At 40.4% G+C, this 21387-nt stretch overlaps 2 protein-coding genes and 1 long non-coding RNA gene across 8 annotated transcripts in view; 2 read left to right on the forward strand and 1 right to left on the reverse strand.

The window, feature by feature from the left end:
- Nucleotides 1-541: 541 nt before the first annotated feature.
- On the reverse strand, nucleotides 542-4427 carry serpinh1b (serpin peptidase inhibitor, clade H (heat shock protein 47), member 1b). 3 transcript variants are annotated; one of them, XM_069147719.1, is made up of 8 exons: nucleotides 4330-4426; nucleotides 3655-3686; nucleotides 2852-3001; nucleotides 2512-2704; nucleotides 2119-2386; nucleotides 1907-2005; nucleotides 1559-1791; nucleotides 542-1460 (listed from the first exon to the last, which is right to left on the reverse strand). In XM_069147719.1, exons 3-8 carry the CDS (start codon nucleotides 2968-2970, stop codon nucleotides 1158-1160), a joined length of 1215 nt encoding a protein of 404 aa, XP_069003820.1. In that variant the 5' UTR covers nucleotides 2971-3001; nucleotides 3655-3686; nucleotides 4330-4426; the 3' UTR covers nucleotides 542-1157. The 3 variants fall into 3 exon arrangements, with proteins under 3 accessions (XP_069003820.1, XP_069003819.1, XP_069003821.1); XM_069147718.1 differs by having other exon boundaries at nucleotides 3140-3686; XM_069147720.1 differs by lacking the exon at nucleotides 3655-3686 and having other exon boundaries at nucleotides 4330-4427.
- Nucleotides 3973-10051, forward strand: LOC138197148 (uncharacterized). Its single transcript, XR_011178183.1, has 3 exons — nucleotides 3973-4086; nucleotides 5481-5618; nucleotides 8872-10051. It is a non-coding gene; the product is annotated as an uncharacterized lncRNA (long non-coding RNA).
- A 2773-nt stretch (nucleotides 10052-12824) lies between these two features.
- Nucleotides 12825-21387, forward strand: part of gdpd5b (glycerophosphodiester phosphodiesterase domain containing 5b) — a 41023-nt gene continuing 32460 nt past the window's right edge. For 2 of the 4 annotated variants that reach the window (XR_011178184.1, XR_011178185.1), the window contains exon 1: nucleotides 12825-13516. The gene's annotated coding sequence lies outside the window, so the exon portion shown is untranslated. The remainder of the gene's footprint in view (nucleotides 13517-21387) is intronic. The other 2 variants (XM_069147723.1, XM_069147722.1) reach the window with 2 other exon arrangements.

Below are 21387 nucleotides of genomic sequence, written 5' to 3' on the forward strand. Positions count from 1 at the left end.
TTAATTGTTGTTGCAGCCTTTGACATATTTCTGTGATGACATTTTGTGATGCATGCAAAACACAGGTGTTCAAATCATGATTGGGCTGCATGAAAGGCACATTTACAACTACTGATTGTTTTCTGTGCCATCTGTTGTGTTGCAGCTGCACCTTTTTATTTGCCCTGCTGCGGATTGAGTTTTCTACTTACCATGAGAACCTGACACTCCAGGTTTTGCAATGCAGTGTATCTGCCTTTCCTCTACTGGGACGTCCCAACAAAGATCCCACTGACTTTGTTATTTAGGCCAGCAGTAGTTCAGGAAATGAACCACAATGTTCTCTGGCTAGCTACCCACAGCAGATTAGTGATATTGTTAACGCTCTACATTCCAGACCTGGAGAAATGTTTGGCCTCCAGCCAGCTGTAAAGATTGTTATCCTTGTGATGTTCATACTAGCGTGCTCACATTCCTGTGTTCGACACTCCACAGGACTTCAACTGTCTTTGGAAGAAATTCGAGACAGGATTTTCAAAAATAAAACAGCCACCCAAATATCTTCTTATTTTTTACTGAAAAATGAACATGATATTGCAGAATTACACAATTCCAACAACCTCTTTGTGGAAATTTACCTGCAGCAACCGAATCACACAGCATTTGTCAAGTTTCCACTGCAAGCTCAGATCATGCAGAGGAACAGTTCAGTGCAGACCGGAGACAAAAGAAGGGAAGGAGTGAGACAAACGTGTAAACACATGCTCGTGCAAAGATCTTCTTTTCTTTAAACGTTAAAGGTAATGCAAGAAAACGCACATGGATCGTAGTCGAACCAACACTGGCAAAAACAGGACGTAAAGAAAAAAAGATCATACTTAATATAAGCATGTTGTCTAAGGTGGCAACTGCTGTTTGTTTACGGAAATCTCAAATAGGACACAGGTTTGTGATTTTTGTGAGATTAAGAAGACTTAAAGGGGCTGAGACATTTAGAGAGAAGTTCTCAGTCTGGGGAAGGTTTCGTGTGTGTACCAGTTTGCTCAGATATTCAGTCCACAGATTGTCTACTGGAATGTAATCTTGAGGTGACAGTCATACCAGAATAAAATAAACACTGTTTCCTGACAACATTTCACAAATGATAAAGCTAATCAACTCGACTTGGGACATTAAAATTATAGCTCATCGCGCATCTTTTCCCCTTTAGGTCGAACCACTCTGCCGATGTACATGATGGAATTGGTCTTGTTGTCCTTCACCAGGAAAATGAAGGGGTGATCCACGTAGAACAGTTTGGGGTTCCTCAGCTTGTCGGTGCCGAAGATGTTGGTGTCGTACGGGTTTCCATCGATGTCCAGCTCCAAGGCTGACGCGTGGAAGATGTTAGAAAGGTAGAGGTCCTTCTTCCCGGAGATGTTGGACAGGTCAGCTTTGGCTTTGTCCACAGCCTCGGTAAGGCCGAGAGCAGCCAGATGTTTCTGGAAAACACAGAAAGACGGGACTTGTTCAACACACTGGGTTGACAGTTGATGTTTAAACGTCCTTATTGTGACTTTATATTGAGCCAACAAACTACCTGCAGGTTGTGGCTGACTTCAAGAGAGACTTTGGGGAGGGAGATGGCTACTGCTTTGTTCTCCATCTTGCTCAGCCAAGTGTCCACCTGCTTCCTTGTCAGGAGTTTCTCCAGGCGCTCCAAGGGCTCCAAGTGATAGGGCATGATGAGGATCATGGAGGCCTGCTTCTGGCCCAGAGGCATGCTCAGCACAAAGATGCGGTTCTCTGTGTCGTCATAGAAGTCATACAGACCTTCGAAGAGTAGACACAACAGATAGCCTATCATGTTTGCATTCTTGTCAGCAGAATCATGCATCAGTTTTGAAGACACAGTAAGATCAGACGAAGAGATGATGTAGAGACTCACCTGTGCGGTGCATCATGGGAACTCCAATAGTGAATGAGCGGGTAACCAGGAAACCACGGTTGTCAACCATTTTATCATGGAATTTCTCATCCCAGTGAGCTGTGGGAGAAAACATGGAAAACTCAGTTACACCTGGCTTCTGACATTATACAATGTTTTGGTTATAACCACAAATGAAAAGCTGACAAAGCTTTGACAACATTTATACTCACGCTTGAAGAACATGGCGTTGACAATCATGGCTCCGTCTGGGTTTTGCAGATCCTTGGTTATTTCGGGCAGCTTGCCGTCGGTTGACTTGGCCGCCCATTCGTTGATGGAGTTCACTGCACTCCTCTTGTCCCTAAAGTTGATTTTCGAATGGTCGTAGTTGTAGTGCTTCTTGCTGCTCTTTACGAACTGATCAGCGAAGGAGACGGAACTGGGGCCATACAGGCGGTTGTTGATCTTCCAGGTTGTGTTGCGTGTGGCATTGCTCACCTGGAAAGAGGCGACATAAACCGTGATAATTTTGCAACATATAGAAGGCTAATAAGGTCTATTAAGATTGGGCCTCTTGTGATCCCAAAACAGAACTATAATGGATGGTAGATGAGTAAACTTACCTCAAAGAGGAGCTCTGACAGGCCTGCGTGCAGATGCTCATCCTTGAGTTTGTTAGCACTGAGGACGGTTTTCACCTGTGAGGCAGTGGAGGCCTTTCCACCAAGAGCCACCAACCCCAGAGAGGAGGCCACCACCACAGGAGAGATGACAATGTTCTCTGTGTCTTTCTCCTTTGCCATGTTGTGGTACAGGCTAAATCAAAATTCACAAGAAAAGTATTGTTGTGTGTTTTCTGGCAGAAAGGTGTTTAATGAAAATGGAAAATCATTGAGAATTAGGGGAAAACTTTAGCACTTTACAGGTGAACCACTGTGATAATATACATAATCAATAACAAACCTGAATGCCAGGTTGGCGCTGTTATCAGCCAGCCTGATGGCATGGCTGCTCGGCTTCTTGTCCTCTGCAGAGGCCAGGATGGCCAGCAGACAAAGAGCTACAATGTTTGTCATCCACATCCTGTCTGTTTCCACAAGCAGCTGCAGCAGCCTGTGTGCCAGGAACAAAAGAAAATGACAAGGTTAACACTTTGAAACCAGAGGGAGTTTGTAAAATAAATACATATCCAGAACTGGATGGATTCATAAAAATGTTATCTCAAAGAAAGTGCCACGACGAAGAATATACTTGGGATGTGAAGCTGTGGAGGTAGGCCAGGGCTGGCTCAGCCCACAAAGAAGCTTGGGAATGCCTCCAGTTTGAGGCAGACATGTTCCTCGCCACGTCAGCAGCAATTAGAGGCCCAACTGTACGGCTAGAGCTGAGTGAAGCCGTGTGCGGACTCGAAGCTGAAATATGATGCCTCTCACTTCTCTACATTTAGTGTAATTGTTGCAAACTGATGAAAAGATCACCTCAGGATCAGAAATCATTCACATACACTATGTGAGACATGCGGTGCAGTCTTTGATACTTTTACATGAGCAGCACTCTCGGCCATCTTGTGAGCCAGAGAAGGGCGTGTGCCGTGTATATCAAACTCATTCCTTCATTTGTTCAAACAAAGGGCCAAATGCGCAGCCTGTGGCTGTAAATAACCAACTGCACTGGCATCCTGTTTCTCTTGCAGAGATATGTTGTCGTCTGCATCTCTGTGTTTGCATATTTGTGAAACAGCAGAAATGACTTTCATGTTGGGATACCTTCAGATGTTTTGATGTCTGCGATTTTCATTCTGAAAGACAAGAGGTGTATGTATAATCTCCATAGAGCAGGCAGTGAAAATATAGTCAGGCTCTGACGGGGACAAACTCTATATACAAAGTTTTTTTGTCCCAGTTTTGAACCCTTAAAGTTTAAACATTTAATATTAGGTTGCCATACTCATCAGGCATTCAAAATCAGACACGTAAACTCTTTTCATTGGCTGTGTGTGACCCAGAAAAAACTTTCATCCAATCATCTGTGCCACGGGATAACATACTTATTCCTAGAGGAAAAAATCTGAGCCTCATCGAAAAGTTGATTAAAGGTAGAAAAAAAGCTAAATTTGATGCATGTGCAGTACTTTTCTGATCAAACTGGATGCATTTATGCAGTTGGAAAAGCAGCAAGATGCAGGCAAGAAGCAAAAAGTAAGTATCATGCTGGGATAAATTGCACAAAAACTTTAAGCTCTGACAAGAAGTCAGTTTTTTCCTGTAAATAAAGTATTCTCTGAAAGTATGCAGGTTAGTCAGCGGGAGAGGCAGCAGCACATTTAAAACTGGTTAAAACAGAAAAATGTTGTCCTGTAACTTGAAGCCGTAAAGACGAAGCAACCCTTTCACCCTCTACATTCCTCCTTGAAATTTAGACAGTTATGTCCTAATCCTTACCTGGCACGGATTTGCAGGGTTTGTCGTCTCAGTTGTGTGCTGTAGATTGCTGAACTGTAACACTCTCGAGCTCTTTATATCCTGAGACAGAACTTTCTAGAAGTGGGAATGGGATATTTATATGAGAGCGTCTGTAACTCCTCGGGAAGTTGGGAGCTGGGACGTCCCCCTTGAAATCGCAGGGTGGACTGAAAGTTGGAATGGCGGATTTTAACTCCTCAGCACTGGTCTGGGGTCAGCTTCAACACTGTCCCACAACTGGCAACTACAGACAGAAGCTCAGAGAAAACCTGATTCATGGTCGGTCTCAGATTCTGATGCACAAAGGATTTCCTCTGCTGGCTGACTCAATCTTTAACCCAGGTTTCATCACATGCAAAAGACAAAGATTAATCTCTGTGTTTTACTCTCAATTACATTCTTATGCATTAAATATGTGGTATGCCAAATCTGTTTTTACAGTTGTTGCAAATTTGCGTGAGTCTCTGTGGAACATCACCGTCCTGCAATCACAACAAACAGGATGTCCCTGAATGGACACATTGTTTCCAACTGCTACCAGAAGAAAAGCAGTATGTTGCTGTATAGTTGACCTTGTTACACTAATTTTTAATTTCAAATGGAAATGTTTAGAGCTACAAAAGTTTAATTCAGAAGGATTCATGGTTCTCAGGAGCTGCTGGATTTCCAGTGCTGCCCCAACCCCCACACTGCCACGCCTGTCCAACTCAGCTGCAGTTTGCAGTGAGGCTAAAGGATGAGGGTGTTGTGGAGGACCACTGTCGTAAAAACTGTCCTGTCCTGATCAGGGACTAATTTATTACCTTGTTCAAGAACATTTTAACAAAATAAGTTTTCCATACTTGTACAAAGCTGTTCAGTCGTTACTTTAACTCACCAGATTATTGTTTATGTCTGTACTATGATAACAAAGTCGTACAAAGCTAATCATAGAAGTAATTTTCTTCTATTTAAGATATGTAAAGAAAAAACTGAAATCAACACAACATTGATATCGAGTGTGAAAGGACAGAGCGAGACATTTGATAAGTTACAATCCTGGATTGTGTGTACTATAAAATACTGACCCTAGTGCTGGACACAAAGTATTTTCCAAGCAGAGCAATTCTACCAGTCTTCCTCTTTTACAGCTCCTTTTAAGTTGTCCTGACATGCCAAGATGAATGGCCTGCCTTTTTGTTAGTGGCTCGTCGGGGGAGGCATCCAGAACATTCTTCGGAAGTTTGAGGAAGAAGAAGTCCTCAGAGAGATTCCACAACCAGGACATGGTATTATCAAACCAGAAGATGCAGACACAGATCTCAGTTCATATAGAATATGGCTGAAATATACTATCTAACAAAGGAGCCAACCTAAGAGTTTGTGCACTGTCCCACCTCCTCACTCTGAAAAAGGCCCAGGAGCCGAACACTGAAATTCCTCAGCATGTGAGGGCAACTCCAGCATCAAGCAAGTCTGGTCAAATCTCCATTGAAATTATGTTATTGTCTACATTGGCTGGTACAAAGGCACAGACATTTAAGAGGTGGTACGAAAAGGAAGCTTGTGGGCTGGAAACATTACAAAGATTGTATATTTGTGTGATGAAGGGACATTTTAACAGTTAATAATCAAAAGTAAAGTATATGATTGTGATACTAAATTATTATGTGGGCTCCAAAGAAAAGGCCCTTATTAAATTCTGTGTGGGCATACTGAAGCTTCCAGAACTTTTCTGAACCACAACAAAACACATGCAGAAATTGAGTGATCCATTCACCTTTAAGATACAGTATAACATAATGTAAGAGCACAAAATCGCACAAAATGATGCAACTGAAAATTAAAAGACAGTAAGTAAAGTCAGAAACCAGGCACTGTTTTGTTCAATAGAATTGGATATAAGAGTATAGCAGAGCTCAGAGGGTGGAGCATAGCTAGAGCAAAGAAATGCTATTTCAGGAGAGGAGCCCATGCAACATTTGGATGTCATTGCATGAGTACACTAACCTCAGCATCAGCACCCACTAGTCACTGTATTTTCTTCAGGGAACTTCAGTTAATTTGTAGTTTATAAACTTGGATTTAAATGATAAATCATGGTTGACAGAATACCAACACTTTCACAAACAGGATTATCAAACTTTTAGAGTTATTAACTGGAAAATGTGAGAACATGATTTTTATATTCGTGGAAAGCGTTGTAAAGCTTAGTAATAACTTCCATTTTGTAAAGAATGGAAATCCATAAAAATGAAAATTAACCTGTTCTTTTTGCAGTTGCAATAAAGTTGCTGATCAGAGAAGCATATGGTGGTTGTGAACAAACAGAGGAGTTCAGTGACTTTAATGTCCCACCATCTGTGTTAGTCCTTCAAACAAAAACAAACACCACCTGTTGGGAGGTTTTCTAAACATCTTTCTTCCTGCTTATCTCCTCCAGATGTATCACCGTAGCTTCCTCCGCTATACTTTCCATGGGGGCCCAAAATTGTTTACTAATTCCAGCATAGGTTCAACCCAAGTAGTTTAGGTTAGGTTAGGTTAGGTAGTTACTTTATTAATCCCCGAAGGGAAATTTTTTCGCTACAGCAGCATACAGAAGCAATAAGATAATAATAGAATAATAGAAAAACAATAAAATAGCAGTAAAAAATATTAAATATAAATATAAAATATTCTATCTATATAGTTTGAACCTTCCCTTAAAACAACATTTATCTACATTGACATAACATGTTTTATACATCATTCAAAGTTTTCGAAAGTCCCATATTTTTTTAAATAATTTGATAGATTATGTATATTACATACACAAATAAATATATCTTAGAGCATTCGGTTGTAATCAAGTTATACTACTACCACAAAATGCTAAAGACATGACACCACACTGAGATTGGCGTTGAGCACAAAGACCCCTCTGAAGGAAGTAGAGCACAGCTGCCAACAAGAGCATGACGCAAGACCAAAAAAATGTTTCTGCTCCGCTGTCTGATGTAACTTCCTGAGGTTTGTGTATATGAGTGCAGCAGGCTGCTGTAACTGTACTTACATACAATTTTTGATCTGTTGGTGTGTGTTATCTGACATAGAGATCGAAACGTACTCCCCACACAAAGTAATGTTTTATGAGTTGATTACATTTTAAAATAGCCCTGTTTGAAAAGTCATGCTCTGTAGGAAGACCTTTGTGGTACAGGGACACATTTGAAATGTCCCAGATAAACAACTGCTGCTTTACAAAGAGCATTTCTCTTGTAATTCTTAATCAGCACTTCTATTCACTAAAAAGTAACCATAAAATACATCTAGATTTTAAAAACAAAAAACAAAAAAAACAAGGCACAATGGATTTTCAGCAGATTTCTGTCAAGAGTTTGATCGTCGAATCTTTGTCTGTATTGTATTTAACAGTATGATCTTTAAGCATCAGTTTTTAATTAACATTAAAAAAATGTTTTATTATTTTATTTTATTTATTTCTCTAAATTGACAACAAACTAATACAACGCACCTGTTTTATCTTTTAATATTAAAAACCTTAATTAACTAAGAGGCACATGATACATGCACATTTTGGAAATAAAACCAAATTTGCAGATGATTTTTTTTTTTTCACTTTTGCAGAATTGCAAAACTTTATTTTGTAACTGTAACTTGTGAACTCAGCGAAAGTAAAATGAATCAGCTGGATCTTCATAATGGGTGTAATATAGCATGATCATGCCCCCTGGTGGGAACATTTTTTAATCTTTCTCAAAGGCCACCAATGTTAAGTCTTGTTTGAGGTAACATTCATTCTGTATTCTTAATGCAGGAAATGTCAAAAAAAAAAAAAAAAATTTCAGGTTTCATCTTAAAGTACAAATTGACTATTACAATTTTTTTCTTTTTCACAACAAATATGAATGTAAAAAATGCAATAGCCCCAGAAAGTCTGCACAGAAATCAAAGATATTCACCAACACTTGCAGTTTGTAGGGAAGCAATGCTAAATATTTAGAATATTGTAAGAAGCAGAGACAATAAGGATACTTAGTTGTTTTATTGATAGTTAATTAGTGGCTCTCCAGACATCTTAAAGTATCATCCATTATCTAATCATTTTTTCTAGCTTTATAATTTGTCTGTGGCAAAACAAAAAGGAAATTGAAATCCAAAAACTAAAACATTCAAGAGTTCAATGGCGACTCATGACATCTAGTAGCACAGCGTTTGCTTTTTGGCTTCTACTTGTGGGTTAGTAGTCATGTATTTTGGATAAACAGTTTCAAATCCAATAAATGAAGTTCAAACCCAGTCCATGAGGAGATCTAAAGGCATTGTTCTGAGTAATTCATGTTTTAGTTTCTCTCCACAGTTGATATGAGGCCTCTGAAAAGATCATACTCTGCCCTGAAATTCCAGCAGCCTTTCAAAGTCAGAACGGGCCGGAGCACTGTCTGGCATTTAGACGATACTCTGATGGTCTAGTTTGGTATTCTCACATATTCCTCCATGTTTCCTTCTCATGCTCTGTCAATTTCTGTCTCCTTTAAGACAGTCTCAACACTCTGCCCGAGCCTGCTGTGCTGCGCAATATCACCTGCAGAGAAGAACCCTACCAGCCATCCTACCCTTCCTGCCTGTGGATGCTGCTTGACATTTTAAAATGGGTGGAGTTCAAAACAAAGCTCAACAGCTGGAGCCGCAGACTAATGCCAGCATGCAGAGAGGAGCAGGGAAGCCCGGCTGAGGCACTTCAAACATAGGAAATCATCCTGAGAGGAGCATTTTCCTAGTTTCCCCACGTGTAGAAGCATGAAGAGAAAATGTCAAGGTGTGTGTGTCAGTATTAGTGACTACATAGATGTGAGATAGGTGATATATTTGAATTATAGTTTAAGTCTGTTGGATCTGGATATCACCACATGGTAAACTGGACAACAATCACAGAAAATAAGAGAATAAACAAATGAATCTGACTAAATGGAAAGCCAAGGAAATAAATAAGATAAAAAAAAATAAATTAAAAAAAACAGATGGCTTACACTGGAAAAAAAGACTGCTCTGTTGATGTGTATGAAACAACTAAAAGAACTAATCAAGCAGACATGACTGTTCTCACCTGTCACGTGCCACTGTATAATATTGCTTATCATCTTTCAAGATCATCAAATTAAATTAGTTTACCTTGTTATGCAAGTTGTCTTCGGACACACGCATACACACACAAGCACTGCTCGTCATCCTCATCTCCATCAGATCATGTATCTGGCAACATCAGTGCACTGACTGTTTCCATGGTAATGAATGTGACCTGTTACTCCTTTCAACCACAACTCCTCCACCACTTGACGTAGGGATGCCCATATAGTTTAGTCAATTAAATGCAGCTGATCCAAAAATGGTTGGAAAATCCAACACTGTATTTGGTTTCCTTTTAGGATTTTGATGATGTTTTTGGTGATATTTATGTAGAAATATAGGAAATTCTGACAGGTTCACAAAATTCCAAGCAGTGCTGTAACAGCGACTTATCCTACATAATACTCAATAAACTCATGACATGAGGATAACAGGAAGATATAAAACAAAAATGTAACATATTGCTTCATGCTGTACATAATAAATAAACTTTGATATTTAATGTGTGTGGCCGAGTGAAAAATCATGAAGTAAGGAAAACATGATGTTTCGGTCCACGGGAAATGTCCATCAAATGATCAATTCATTGTAATTAAACAATTTTTAACACCAAAAATGTTGTCAGCTGACACTTTTCGACAGCACAGCAGTGTCTGGATTTCCAATTCAGTGAGTGATTAATTTTGATCGTTGTAGTCAGCACAGTGTGTTTTTCCGATGTCTTTCGATATTTTCCAATTGACAAAAACAATTTCCTCAGGAGGGAAACACATTTTTGTTCATTCTTTCCTTCGCCGCTTTGCCTCTCCACGCATGTTGACGCCATCCACCAGCAGTGTGGCGCTAACAGGATGGGCATAAATGTTTCACAGTGTGTCAACTGATCGATTATGAGGGACTGCTGACATCACATGCTGTCTCTGATCGTGACTGCAAATGGTGTTTTTCCTGAAAAATCAGTAAATGAGTTTTGTTTAATGAATCATCTGTTAGGCCATGTGTTGATATGGTCTAAACTTGGAGAACATTAAGTGCACAAAAGCCTTTTGTTTTTAAGATTTTATTTGTTTATTTGCCTGGTGAAATGAAGATATGTATTTGAACCATGATTAATTTAATCCAGTGATGCATGAAAGTAGAGTCCCTGGCAAAGTGGACAACAATCCCAGCAAAACGATGTAACATGACAAAAGGGGACGCCCTCCTTTATTTAATCTGAGAGAATAAACAACAAAACAGATTGATTGGGGAAAAAAAACACAAATAAGACTAGTGTGACGCTGTGTAAAAAGTAATCAAAAATAGCCAACATTTAAAGCAGACATGGCTGTTGACATATTTTCTACCTCACGTCACTAACAAAGTCATTCACAGTGAGTAAACATGGAGAACTGATGGTGAAACAAGGATATGCATGATGATCTGTTACAGACATTAGGCAGAGGCAGAGCTACTTACTTTTGTTTGTGAGTGCTGATGAGCTAACAAGACACAGGAGAGCATGAGAACTGGTGGGAAAAACATAACATAAAACACAGGAAGTAAAGCAAGACAAACACAAGGCGTAAGTCATTTCAAAGCAGGAAACCAACAAACTAAAAGACAGAACCATTAAACATTTTCCATAAAAATATTCTTTAAAAGTGAGGATGCTTAAATTTGACAAAAAAATAAGTGTTTTATTTATCTTGTATAGTAGGTCTAATACAATTGGACATTGGTTTGGAAAACCCTGTTTTTACCAGATTTCAGTGGATTTTAAACGAAGATTTTTATGGAAAAACATTAATCTGTATTTTTAACAGCTTCCCAATCATGTGACCAAGTGACTCCAAACCAATGGAAAATGATGTTACTACAGTGGTCAAATAGGACACCAATCTTTCTGATGGCGTTTTTACATGAATCAAACTTTCCTTTATATAGAAGAGTCATGGTCCCAGCCACGGGACACTGCATGGTGACTTAAAGGCAAGCGTTGGTGGTGATTCTCAGTTCTTCACACAAAACTGCTGTACACTACTTCTTTCAGTAAGACATGCCTCTGCAAATAAAAAACACATTCAAAAATGTTTTGCACATCACTATTTGGAAAGTCAAAATACAGTTTAACACCAGAGGGCGCTTTAAAACCTTTGGTTAAAACCAGAACTACCACAAGGTTTCCAAAAAAATCTGATGCTCAACATTGGACATTGAATGGTGTCACTACACCAATGTGTGAATTAGTACTTCATTAAATAGTCAGGGCTTTATAATTTAATCCCAAATGTGCCATCAGAGATCTGCAGAAACAAAGCAGTGAAGTTAAAATAAATGGGTTGTTAGATTTGCTGGGCACTTTTACAACATCAAAGCAAGTACAGTACTGCTCTGCACAATTTATGAAAGGTAAGCGAGTACTGAGAATTATTGCAGTAAAAATGGAAATCAGTTTCCAGGATAATTAGAACATTTATTAATCTAATTTCTCAAGATTATTCTTCTAACATGTTAGCCATGCTTTGGTATCATAGTTTCCATATTGTTACCACTGGCAGATTTAGGCTATTACATAAGCTATTTGTAGTGTTTTTGACTGACGTCTGTGTACTTTGACGATAAATTAACCTAGTTGGTCTTTAGGAACTGCTTTCGTGATTTCATGCACTTTTAAAAACTCAGATCACACCTAGTTGTTTACAACTATTGTAATACAGATTTGCAATACAGATACAGAGTTTAAATCCTTGTCCACAAAGACTTTTCCATTACGTCATCCATTTTTTTGTTACAGAGAGGGCCATAATGACATCCTCTTTACTATTTTTTTTTTCTTTTGTTGTGAACTTTTGCAGAGTTTATATCCATCATGAGTCTGTCACACCACCACAATGAAACAGAAACATTTTTTTTTAAATTAAATGTTGCGTTTTGTCAAATAATGTTTTGGTACCCTAAGGGCCACATTGGTTTGGAATCACTGGGTCATGAAATGGAAAACTCTTCCCCCCCCCAAAAAAATATAGGCCTACCTATAAAATACAGGGTGCACAAAGTAAACAATAAAAAGAAGTGTTTCTTATTTGCCCATTGTAATAATACAATCCACTGCTTCGGGGTCACAGGACCTGAAAGTTATCAAAAACATAAATTATCTTCGACGGTGTTAATTAAATGCACATTAGCTGTCAAAACAAGAGGTGCTCCACGAAAACAATTTATCATACCCTTTTAGCGTACTTGCCGCTGATATGGGCAAAGTCAAAGCGAAATCGAGTTTGTGTCATTCAAATGGTAATTTATTGACGATCCCTCCCTTCGCGAGGGCTGGAGGTGAACTGACTGTCCGGGTGAAGCTGGATAAGAACACGTCGCTGGATCCGGAGTGAATAACCAACCTAAAACTCACTTCACCGCGGTACAACGTGGAAGGTGTTTGGGGGGAGCGTGCAGCAGCAGCAGCGGCAGCGGCGGTGGCGGCACGCCGGCCCGGTTAACGCGTATTTTCGATGTGCCATGAACGGGCCGACCTGGAGTAAAAGTCAGCGTGGTGACGCTGTCTCACCGTACAGGAGGGCTGGAGATAAAGGGACCGAGACTCACTCCTCCCACCGCTCACTGCATTGTGCTGCTCTGCCGGGCGTCTGTTATCACCCGCTCAGTCAGAGACGAGGCGGCGAAGAGGTCCGGTTGTTTTTTTTTTTTTTTTAACCTTCAGACAGAACAACAACAACAAAAAAAAAAAACCCAACAAGAAACCCGGGAGGACGGATTGACACGAGACGGGACGTCTTTCAAGCGGGGACCGAAACCCCTGAAGCCGTCGGTACGAAACATCGGCTCTGTTCTCCTTTTCGTTGTAAAACTTCGGCTCAGTCAGCATTTGCCGGTGTCCCGGTGAGCCCCCTGCCCCCCCTACCTCCCCCCTCACGCGGTACCTTTGACAGGGGTTGTCGTCCCCCCCCCCCCCAGTTTGACTATTCAGGGACATTTTTCACAGAAGAAGCGTCAACTTTGATCGTGGACCTCCGAGCTAATTGAAAACAAACAGAAGTGGCAGCAGCCTCTCAGACAGGTGAGCGTCTCACTGCGTTGTTTGTTGATCACATTTACCTGCAAGTTTACCTGTATTTTATTTTATTTTTTTTCAAACTACATTTGCAGTGATATATCTCACTAAAAATATGTTTAACAGTGTTTGTGGTCTTTAATAAAAATGACTATTGGTACCATGGTAACACCGGCTAACATTCCTGTAACGTGCCTGCAGTGAAGTACAAGCTCGCGCTGCTCACGTTATTAAAATCGGCATGTATTATTATTATTATTTTTTAGAAATAATAGGCAGTGTATTAGTTGTAACCATGTGCTTTTACCGGCTTTAAACTCACCACTTGGTGCGTATTGGTGGCTTCACGTGTCCCTGGTAGACATGGGACACGCCCATGATGTCGTGTCCCATGAAAGCTGGCGCTTCCCTTTTTTTTAAAAAATATCGATCATAAATGAAGTCAAGTTCATGATGCAAGTCGAGCTGCAGAGCCCTTCATCCATATTTCCAATGGGAATATGTGTTGACTCATGTAGTGCTTCTATCACTTGCATAATTCATGACACCAATCATTTTGCTTTGGAAGATGATGATTACCACTTGGATGGACCTGGTTCATTAGTGTTCCAAGAATAATTTTGTAGAAGTACAAGATGACTAATTTAATTTAATTTAATTTTATGGATCGTCAGAAGATGTTTAATTATCTTTAAACCTACTCTTCAAAGAGGATCCATTTGGTCCCATGTCTCTAACCTCAGTGGCTGTGTTATCACTTCCCCATCTGTCTCACACCTTTTAGTAAAAACAAACTAACACTTGTTTATTTTTGAGCTACAGTAGATTACATTTATCTACATCCCGTAGGCAGGTAAATAATTACTTTTCCAGGGATTACAGCCTCTTTAGTCAGAATCACTGGACGAATGACTCGAGATGAGTCAAAACTTTAAAAGTGACTAAACAAGGCAGTTTCCTTTTTTCCCTTTTTACAACATCTATAAATGCATTAAAAGGCTCTGGAGAGGAGTGTGCTGAACGCAGTGTTTTTGAAACCCTATAGGACAGCACTGTATATAATCCACACAGTAAGTGGGGCTCCTGTCCTGAGAGTAGCCAGCGCGATGAAAATGTTTTCAGGTCATGACATTGAGATTCGTATTGTATGCCATCTGAGAAAATAAATATTATTTTTAACATAAATATCGCTCCAGTTTCAGCGACAGGACTTTGAAAAATGATACAAAGGTTGACATTTTTAGATTAGCTGGAAAAAAGGTGACATAACACACATTTACTGTTCTTCGAATTTGCTTGGATTAGTGTTTAATGTGTGCGAGCTGCTGCATTTAAAAACAGTCCTCCTGAAAAGACTTCAGTGTGTTGTGCTTTAAGGATTAACCTTAATTTAGAAATGTTAATTTAGGAGAATAAATGCAGACCAGTGGGAGATGTAGTAGATCAGAAGAGGGAGGAATGCAGCGTGCTGTGTTCACAGCAGTAATCCACTTACTGGTTACCTTTGCTTTTACACACAGAGTTTGGCAGAAAGAGGTTTCCCCTTTGAATGTATGTTTTACTGCAGATCTTTTAAAGCAGTTGTCAAATTTAATGCGTAGTGCCACTGATTGGACATGTAGAGTTGCAGTACACAGCGGACCATATTGTCCAATTGAGTCGAGGACTGATTTAGTGTCCCAGCCGCTCTCCTTTCCCTGCTTGTGTTACCGCCGCTTGCATACTTACATGTGCTGTATCTTTTAGTTGCTTCTCAGCAGAAAAGCATGCCGAAATGCACTTAACAATAGATGCAATGTCCTTAAGGACACTGGTTAACTTCATATAACAAAGACGCTCATCTGGATGATCTGTGGAATGGGCGGAGAACTACCCTGAGGCAATGAGTGAGTGTTAATTGTAAAAAAATAAATAAATCTGTTATTATAGATGCCCTGAAGCTGTGAGGTCAAGTCCAGCTCTCTCTGTCACACTGATAAACCCACACACGCTCTAATTTTCTGTGCCTCTCCCTTTGTGATAATCAGCCTGCACAAAGTGCTGGCATGCTTCTGAGGCAACAGCAAATGTTTAATGCAGAAGTAATGGATGACGAAACTAAATGAAGATTTAGAAGAAAATGAGACAGAAAAGCAGGTTTACAAGTCTGCATACATACCAGCCTCTATACAGTGGAGGACTGTAGTGTCCACAGTCACACTGTTACTTTATGACAACCAATATTTGGCTAACATGACAAAAATCACATCATCCACAAGACCAAGTGACCAATCGGGTCTTTGTCTGCATGTGATAAAACACACCGAGTCGGCGTCTTTCAGACTTTGACCTGTCAAAGAACACAGTGGGCTGTGAGGGCTGATCTTACATTATTCATATATCTATCCTTATGTCAGGTATGCAACTCACATTTGCATGCAGTGTGCAAACAGTTCCTAGAATAATTTCACCTACCGTGCTACAGAATTGTTAAATAAATAAAGGTTCCCTCGCGTTTACAGACACAACTGGCTTGTGCCAGCTCTGGATAGCCAAACAGTCAGAATAACCATCTGGCAGAGTGTCATTTCCTCCCAGCACCGGTAAGCTCGCTGCCCTGCTGTCCCCCTGCGATGCAACCGTGTCTGAGGCCAAGTCCCCTTCTGTCTCAACCATATTTGTATTTCCGACGCAGCGCAGATCCTGTTGCTATATTGACAATTTCATTGCCCTGCTCGACATGAAATCAGCGTGAAGCCCCTACTAGATGAACTACAGTTTCTGATGAATTATGGTCAAATGAAACTTCTGTTTCTCTAACTCATCTTATTACACGGGTTCAATTTCCAAAGCTTTTCATTTAACCTGCAGAAGAACACTGAGGGCTTTGGTTTGCTGCCTTTTCCAGTTTGTAACTCGACCTCCGCTCATAGACCGACACTCAGACAAACTGGGTGGTGCACAGTTATTTTGTCAAAGCTGAGGTTCCCCTTTGAAAAAGGGCAACATTACCTCCTTGACTGAATAATAAATCTGCTTGTTTTTCTTTCACTCTGTCATATTCCCACAAATCACAGACTTCTGCAGCTGAGAAAATGTAAATTCTGTAAGACTTTTTGTTTTTTTCATATTCTCAGTGCCTCGGAGGCCTGTGTGTCACATCCTCTAACCAACAGGTGTTTAGAGTTACTAATTAATCCTCAACCTTAGCTGGAAAAGTATAGTGGTGTTCAGGTTATTTAGTAATCTGAGTTTATTTAAGACATGCATCTTATTTTAGTTTTTGCTTGTGGCAAAATAGTTTTGATGAGAAAGCTCAGTTTCTCCCTCAGAAAGCCGTGGTTGCACCTGCCCCGGACAGCAGTCACAGTGGAGGACGGAGATAGATGAGATGTCAACACACAGATGGTGGTGAAGAGGCCTCATGTAGACACACAGATGGCACCTTGATAAAAAGATGCGAGTTTATTCCTTTTCCTCCTGGCCCGAGGAAAAACCAGCCAGACTGAAGAGGCCTGAATGAACGGAGTGATCCATTTGGCCACGCAGCACAACAATGGTTCCCACCGTGGCGCTGCATGCCATGGATGTCTTTGTCAGCTGTTTGCTTTCCAGGCCACAGGATCAGCACTACGGCATCACCTATGTTTAGGACTTTACCCCAGACTACGCAGGCAGACAGGTCAAGAGGACATAACCTTTTTTGCTTTATATTTCTAGAAGCTTCAAAGAGGATATAGCGGGTTACATTGGGTGATAACGCTGATTGAGGAAAAGGCCGCTTTCAAATGTTTTAACAGGCAGCCATGTGCCATGTCGGCCTGCTGTAGCACTTCCTGTAAAAAGTGAGCAGTTTGCAGTGATTTATTGTGGCAGTAATGTTGTCGGGTCAGGAGCACCCCAACCTGCGTTCTGTTGCCTGATTATGGCAAAAGCGACTATGACAGCATTGCCATTTGTTGGGGGAAAAAAATAGACTCAACTACATGAGAACTTATGAAAAGTTAATTTGAGCCTTGGTTAAAAAAAAAAAAAAGCACTCCTCTGTAGATGTATAAAAAGGATAATAACTTTATCCAGAGTAATTAGGAACCAAATATCTGCAAATGTTTTTCTCTTTTATTAAGAAACTCATGGGGCATTTTGTAAACGGTTTGATGAATTGGCAATTATATGCTTGGATAGCTGGAACAGTCCCTTTACTGGAAGCTGCTGATATGCCAGGCGCGCTGGGCACAGGAGCTTGAAGCTTAGCTGTCTTTTATATCAAAGCCTTAACAAACAGCTGGAAGGAACATCAAATCCAGATGAAAGTGAGGCCCTAAAGGCTGTTTATTAAAGAAACCTCTTCATATATGGCTTCAACAATAGGATCCAGATGTCACCTTATGATGGTTATAACATCGACACACTCAAGTTGGTTGGACAAATGAAGCAAAGTGCCGATCTTTGTATCCCTTCGCTCTCCCCAAAACACTCTTTATTGGGCTCCTCTGTTTTCATGACTTTCTTCCTCTCGCTTGCAGACCCACACTGTGTCTTTGTAGACAGAGAAAATACAATGAAACTCAGTCTGGCTACTGCTTTTCTAGAGTCATAGCTCCAGTAATGCAACTATGAAATTTGTTAATGACATGCATGGCCCCCAGGAGATAAATCCTGATAACTTTGGTGATCTAGCTTTCTGTTTAGTGCCTTTTAGTGTTGTTGCAATTTGCTCTTAATTTTATCTGGATTAAAAGGAGATCAAGTCATGCAACCACTGTGACTGTAGAGGAGGAGGCATTTTAAAGAAGGAAGATTAACTCCTGATATTCAGAGAAATTAGACTGTTGTTTTTTTTTGTGTTTTTTTTGTATCCTTGTAGTGATTCACTGAACTGATAAACTTTAGGCAAGAAATATAGATTTCACTCCGTATGTAATTGGCAGTTCAACTCAAGATATGTATGTGTTCATGTTGAAGATCTTAGTAAATACGTATTATCAGCAGAACCAAATGTACAGCCAGAGCATTTAGCTGTAATTTATGAATTGTAGTCAGCTTGATTGTGTGTGTGTGTGTGTGTGTGGGCACCAAGGACGCTCACATTCAGCTCAAGTCTTCCCATAAACGTCCATCATGGTAGCTCTTTACAGCCTAACAATCTTCTGTAGCATCCACCTTCTGCCCTGAGTGCTGCCCTTCATTTTACCTCCAGACATCCAAAATCACATGCTGTACTAAAGTTGATGAGAAACTGTGGCGCAAATATGCACGAAGAAGACGAGAGTCAGTGGGATCCTGTCTTTAAGGTGATAATTAGTCAAACCCACACACCATCAGCTGCCTAAACAGCGGCATGGCTGATGAGAGGTTTGCACGGTCACCTCACAGCAGGAGGGTGCTCGTTCGAAACCCTACAAAGTTGACTTCTTTGTGAAGTTGGCTTGTTTTCCTTTCCGGCTTTGCACCAAAACATGTGTCTGGGTGGTCCACCAGCCGCATACCTAGCAGTCGATAACCTAGCTGTTACTCAAGCTGTAGAGTCCTATATTTTATGGCACAGGTTATGCCTCAGGAAATGCCCTGCATTCACAGCACCTAAAACACCTAAATCAGTAAGGATCAACCCTCCGTCCACGAGGCTCCACGCGGGCTTTAATAAAGCTTTTTGTTCATTGTGTCCAAATCGTTTTTAGATAAGAATTTTTTAGTTATTTCTGTGCCGGCAGCGCCAAACCAGATCCTACTTTACGCATCAGACCAAATACACTCTGCTATCAAATGACTTTTGCTCGGGCAGCTTCATTCGGTCCATGAACCATACGTCATGCTAAGCCCACTGCTTACAGAGTATTATTAGCGCCAAACAAAAAAAACGAGAGACATATCTGCAGACATTTTTGCTGTTTTGTCTGCGCTGAAATGAGTGGGTGGATTTTGTCCTCCCTTGAATGGATGACAGTAACAACACTTCCTCTTCCTGCTGTCAGTGTTCTAATTTGCAGATACTGATGGATTGTGAATAGATGAATTTTTCCTGGGATTATAGCTGACCCATATTTTTCCACATTGACGAGCTGTCAGTTTGAAGAGCAGAGTGTCAGATTGTCGGGATGCTCTGTACCACACCCCTCGCCCAGATTTACTGAATCTGTTATTTGCTGCCGTCAGCAAGCTTGAAAAGTACCCTCACGATAATTCTTCTTCCTCCAGCTGGATTTCATTTCATAGAGAATACAGTTACTCCAGATTACTGGTATATTGTGTGCTGTCAGTTTCATGAGCAGGAAGGACATAAACACCGAAGACCCCTTATGTAAGTGTTTTGCAGTATTCCTCTATTGTCATTCGTCAGGCCAGAATGTTCCAGCAGCAGCGACTCTCAACAAGTACGTGTTGAATACACAGTCCTTTTTTTTTTTTCCATTTTCCAGTCACGCGTTTGAGAGACCTAAAGAAACTTGAACATCTGTGATTGTTATTGAATATTCATTAGGCATTGGGTGTTGTAAGCTTATTGGTGAAACTTTCTTATGAATATGCCAACGATTATTTTGAAGGTCACCAAGATGACTTTTAAATAAAACGACCAGTGCACTTGTTAGGATGCCACAACTACAGTCACGTGTTCAAGCAGCTTACCTGCTGCACCTGCTTGAAAAGGAAGTAACAAGGGATGTGCATATCACCTTTGCCCTCGCTGAATTTGAGTCTTCTTTATGATGTAATATTTTTCTGTAAAAGAACAAATATTATTAGAAAATTGGACATCTCCAATTTCTTATGCCAGTTTATTCTCAACTTGTTTAGTCTACATTTGTTGAGGAATTTGGAAATACCTACGCAAAGATCGTTGCGTAAAGTACTTGAGAATTATTTTCCTGACTCCGGCCTTTTCTCGTGTCAGAGCAAACTTCTTGTTTTGCACGATCGTGCTTTCTGGTAAGATACAGTCAAGCTAATATTTATTCATCTTTCAATATTTGGTACATGCTCCTTTTTGTAGGTGTATGGCCAACCTTACTGGCCCTAACGCAATGTAAAAAAAAATGGCTGTGATTGATTCAACTAAAGACTTGTAATTTGTCTTCCAAAGCTGTGGGTACATGCATAAATCTAAAAAAAATACTTCGCCAAAGTGGAAACGTTGAAGCGCATTGCGAGTTATTTTTTTCTTGCCGCGTCGCCGTCTCACCCTGTGGACCCTTGTCTGAAAAGCTCGGGTAGGTGATTCTGCAGTATTACAAATCACTTTCCCTCTACAAGTCCGATAGCTGTCACATATTGGCGCAGCTGACTGGGTGATTTGAGAGTGTTTGTGGTGATGAGTGTGAGCTGTGGGCTATAGGCTGTAGCCATTAATTCTCTGCCACAGACAGCACTGACTCGTGGGAGAGATATATATATTAGGGTTTGGTCAGAGTTATGTTGAAAGCTTATATTAAACTGATAATCTTTGTGAATTCATTTGAGATTACATGGAAACATGCCAAACCTTGTTCTTGTTGGGTAATAGAGGCTTTCATGAATTGGCAAAAACAAAATACAACACGAACTGGCCAAACTCTAGTTATATTTCACTATATTGTTAATACGTTACTTTGCATACAGTAAAAGCAGTCTGCATTAGGGAGAAACACGGGCCTGTAATATTAAGGCAATACTAAATGAGTGTCGGAGAAAGAAGTCGGATAAGCAGAAAAACTGTTTGTCAGCCAAGTGCTGAGATTTTAATGTATGATGCACTCTGACATAGTTTCTCAAGGCATAAATTGAACTGAAGGGGATCTGGTCGTGACGATTATTTTATCCTTGCGTAACCTCAGCAGTCGGAGGAGTTATATGCTTTACAGTGTGCACACGCATGCACACACATGCATATTAGATATTGTACGCCTGGCCAGTAAGAACAC

The sequence above is a fragment of the Embiotoca jacksoni genome, unplaced genomic scaffold, assembly GCF_022577435.1.
Source record: "Embiotoca jacksoni isolate LCO1_2020_lvr unplaced genomic scaffold, fEmbJac1.0.p SCAF_14, whole genome shotgun sequence".
NCBI classification, from domain to species: domain Eukaryota; kingdom Metazoa; phylum Chordata; class Actinopteri; family Embiotocidae; genus Embiotoca; species Embiotoca jacksoni.

Coding starts and splice junctions, on each gene's coding strand:
- serpinh1b (XM_069147720.1), bottom strand. CDS start 2,970: ATGTGGATGACAAACATTGTAGCTCTTTGTCTGCTGGCCATCCTGGCC. Junction 2,705..2,851: donor AGCGCCAACCTGGCATTCAG/GTTTGTTATTGA, acceptor ATTTTGATTTAG/CCTGTACCACAACATGGCAA. Junction 1,792..1,906: donor TCCCATGATGCACCGCACAG/GTGAGTCTCTAC, acceptor TACTCTTCGAAG/GTCTGTATGACTTCTATGAC.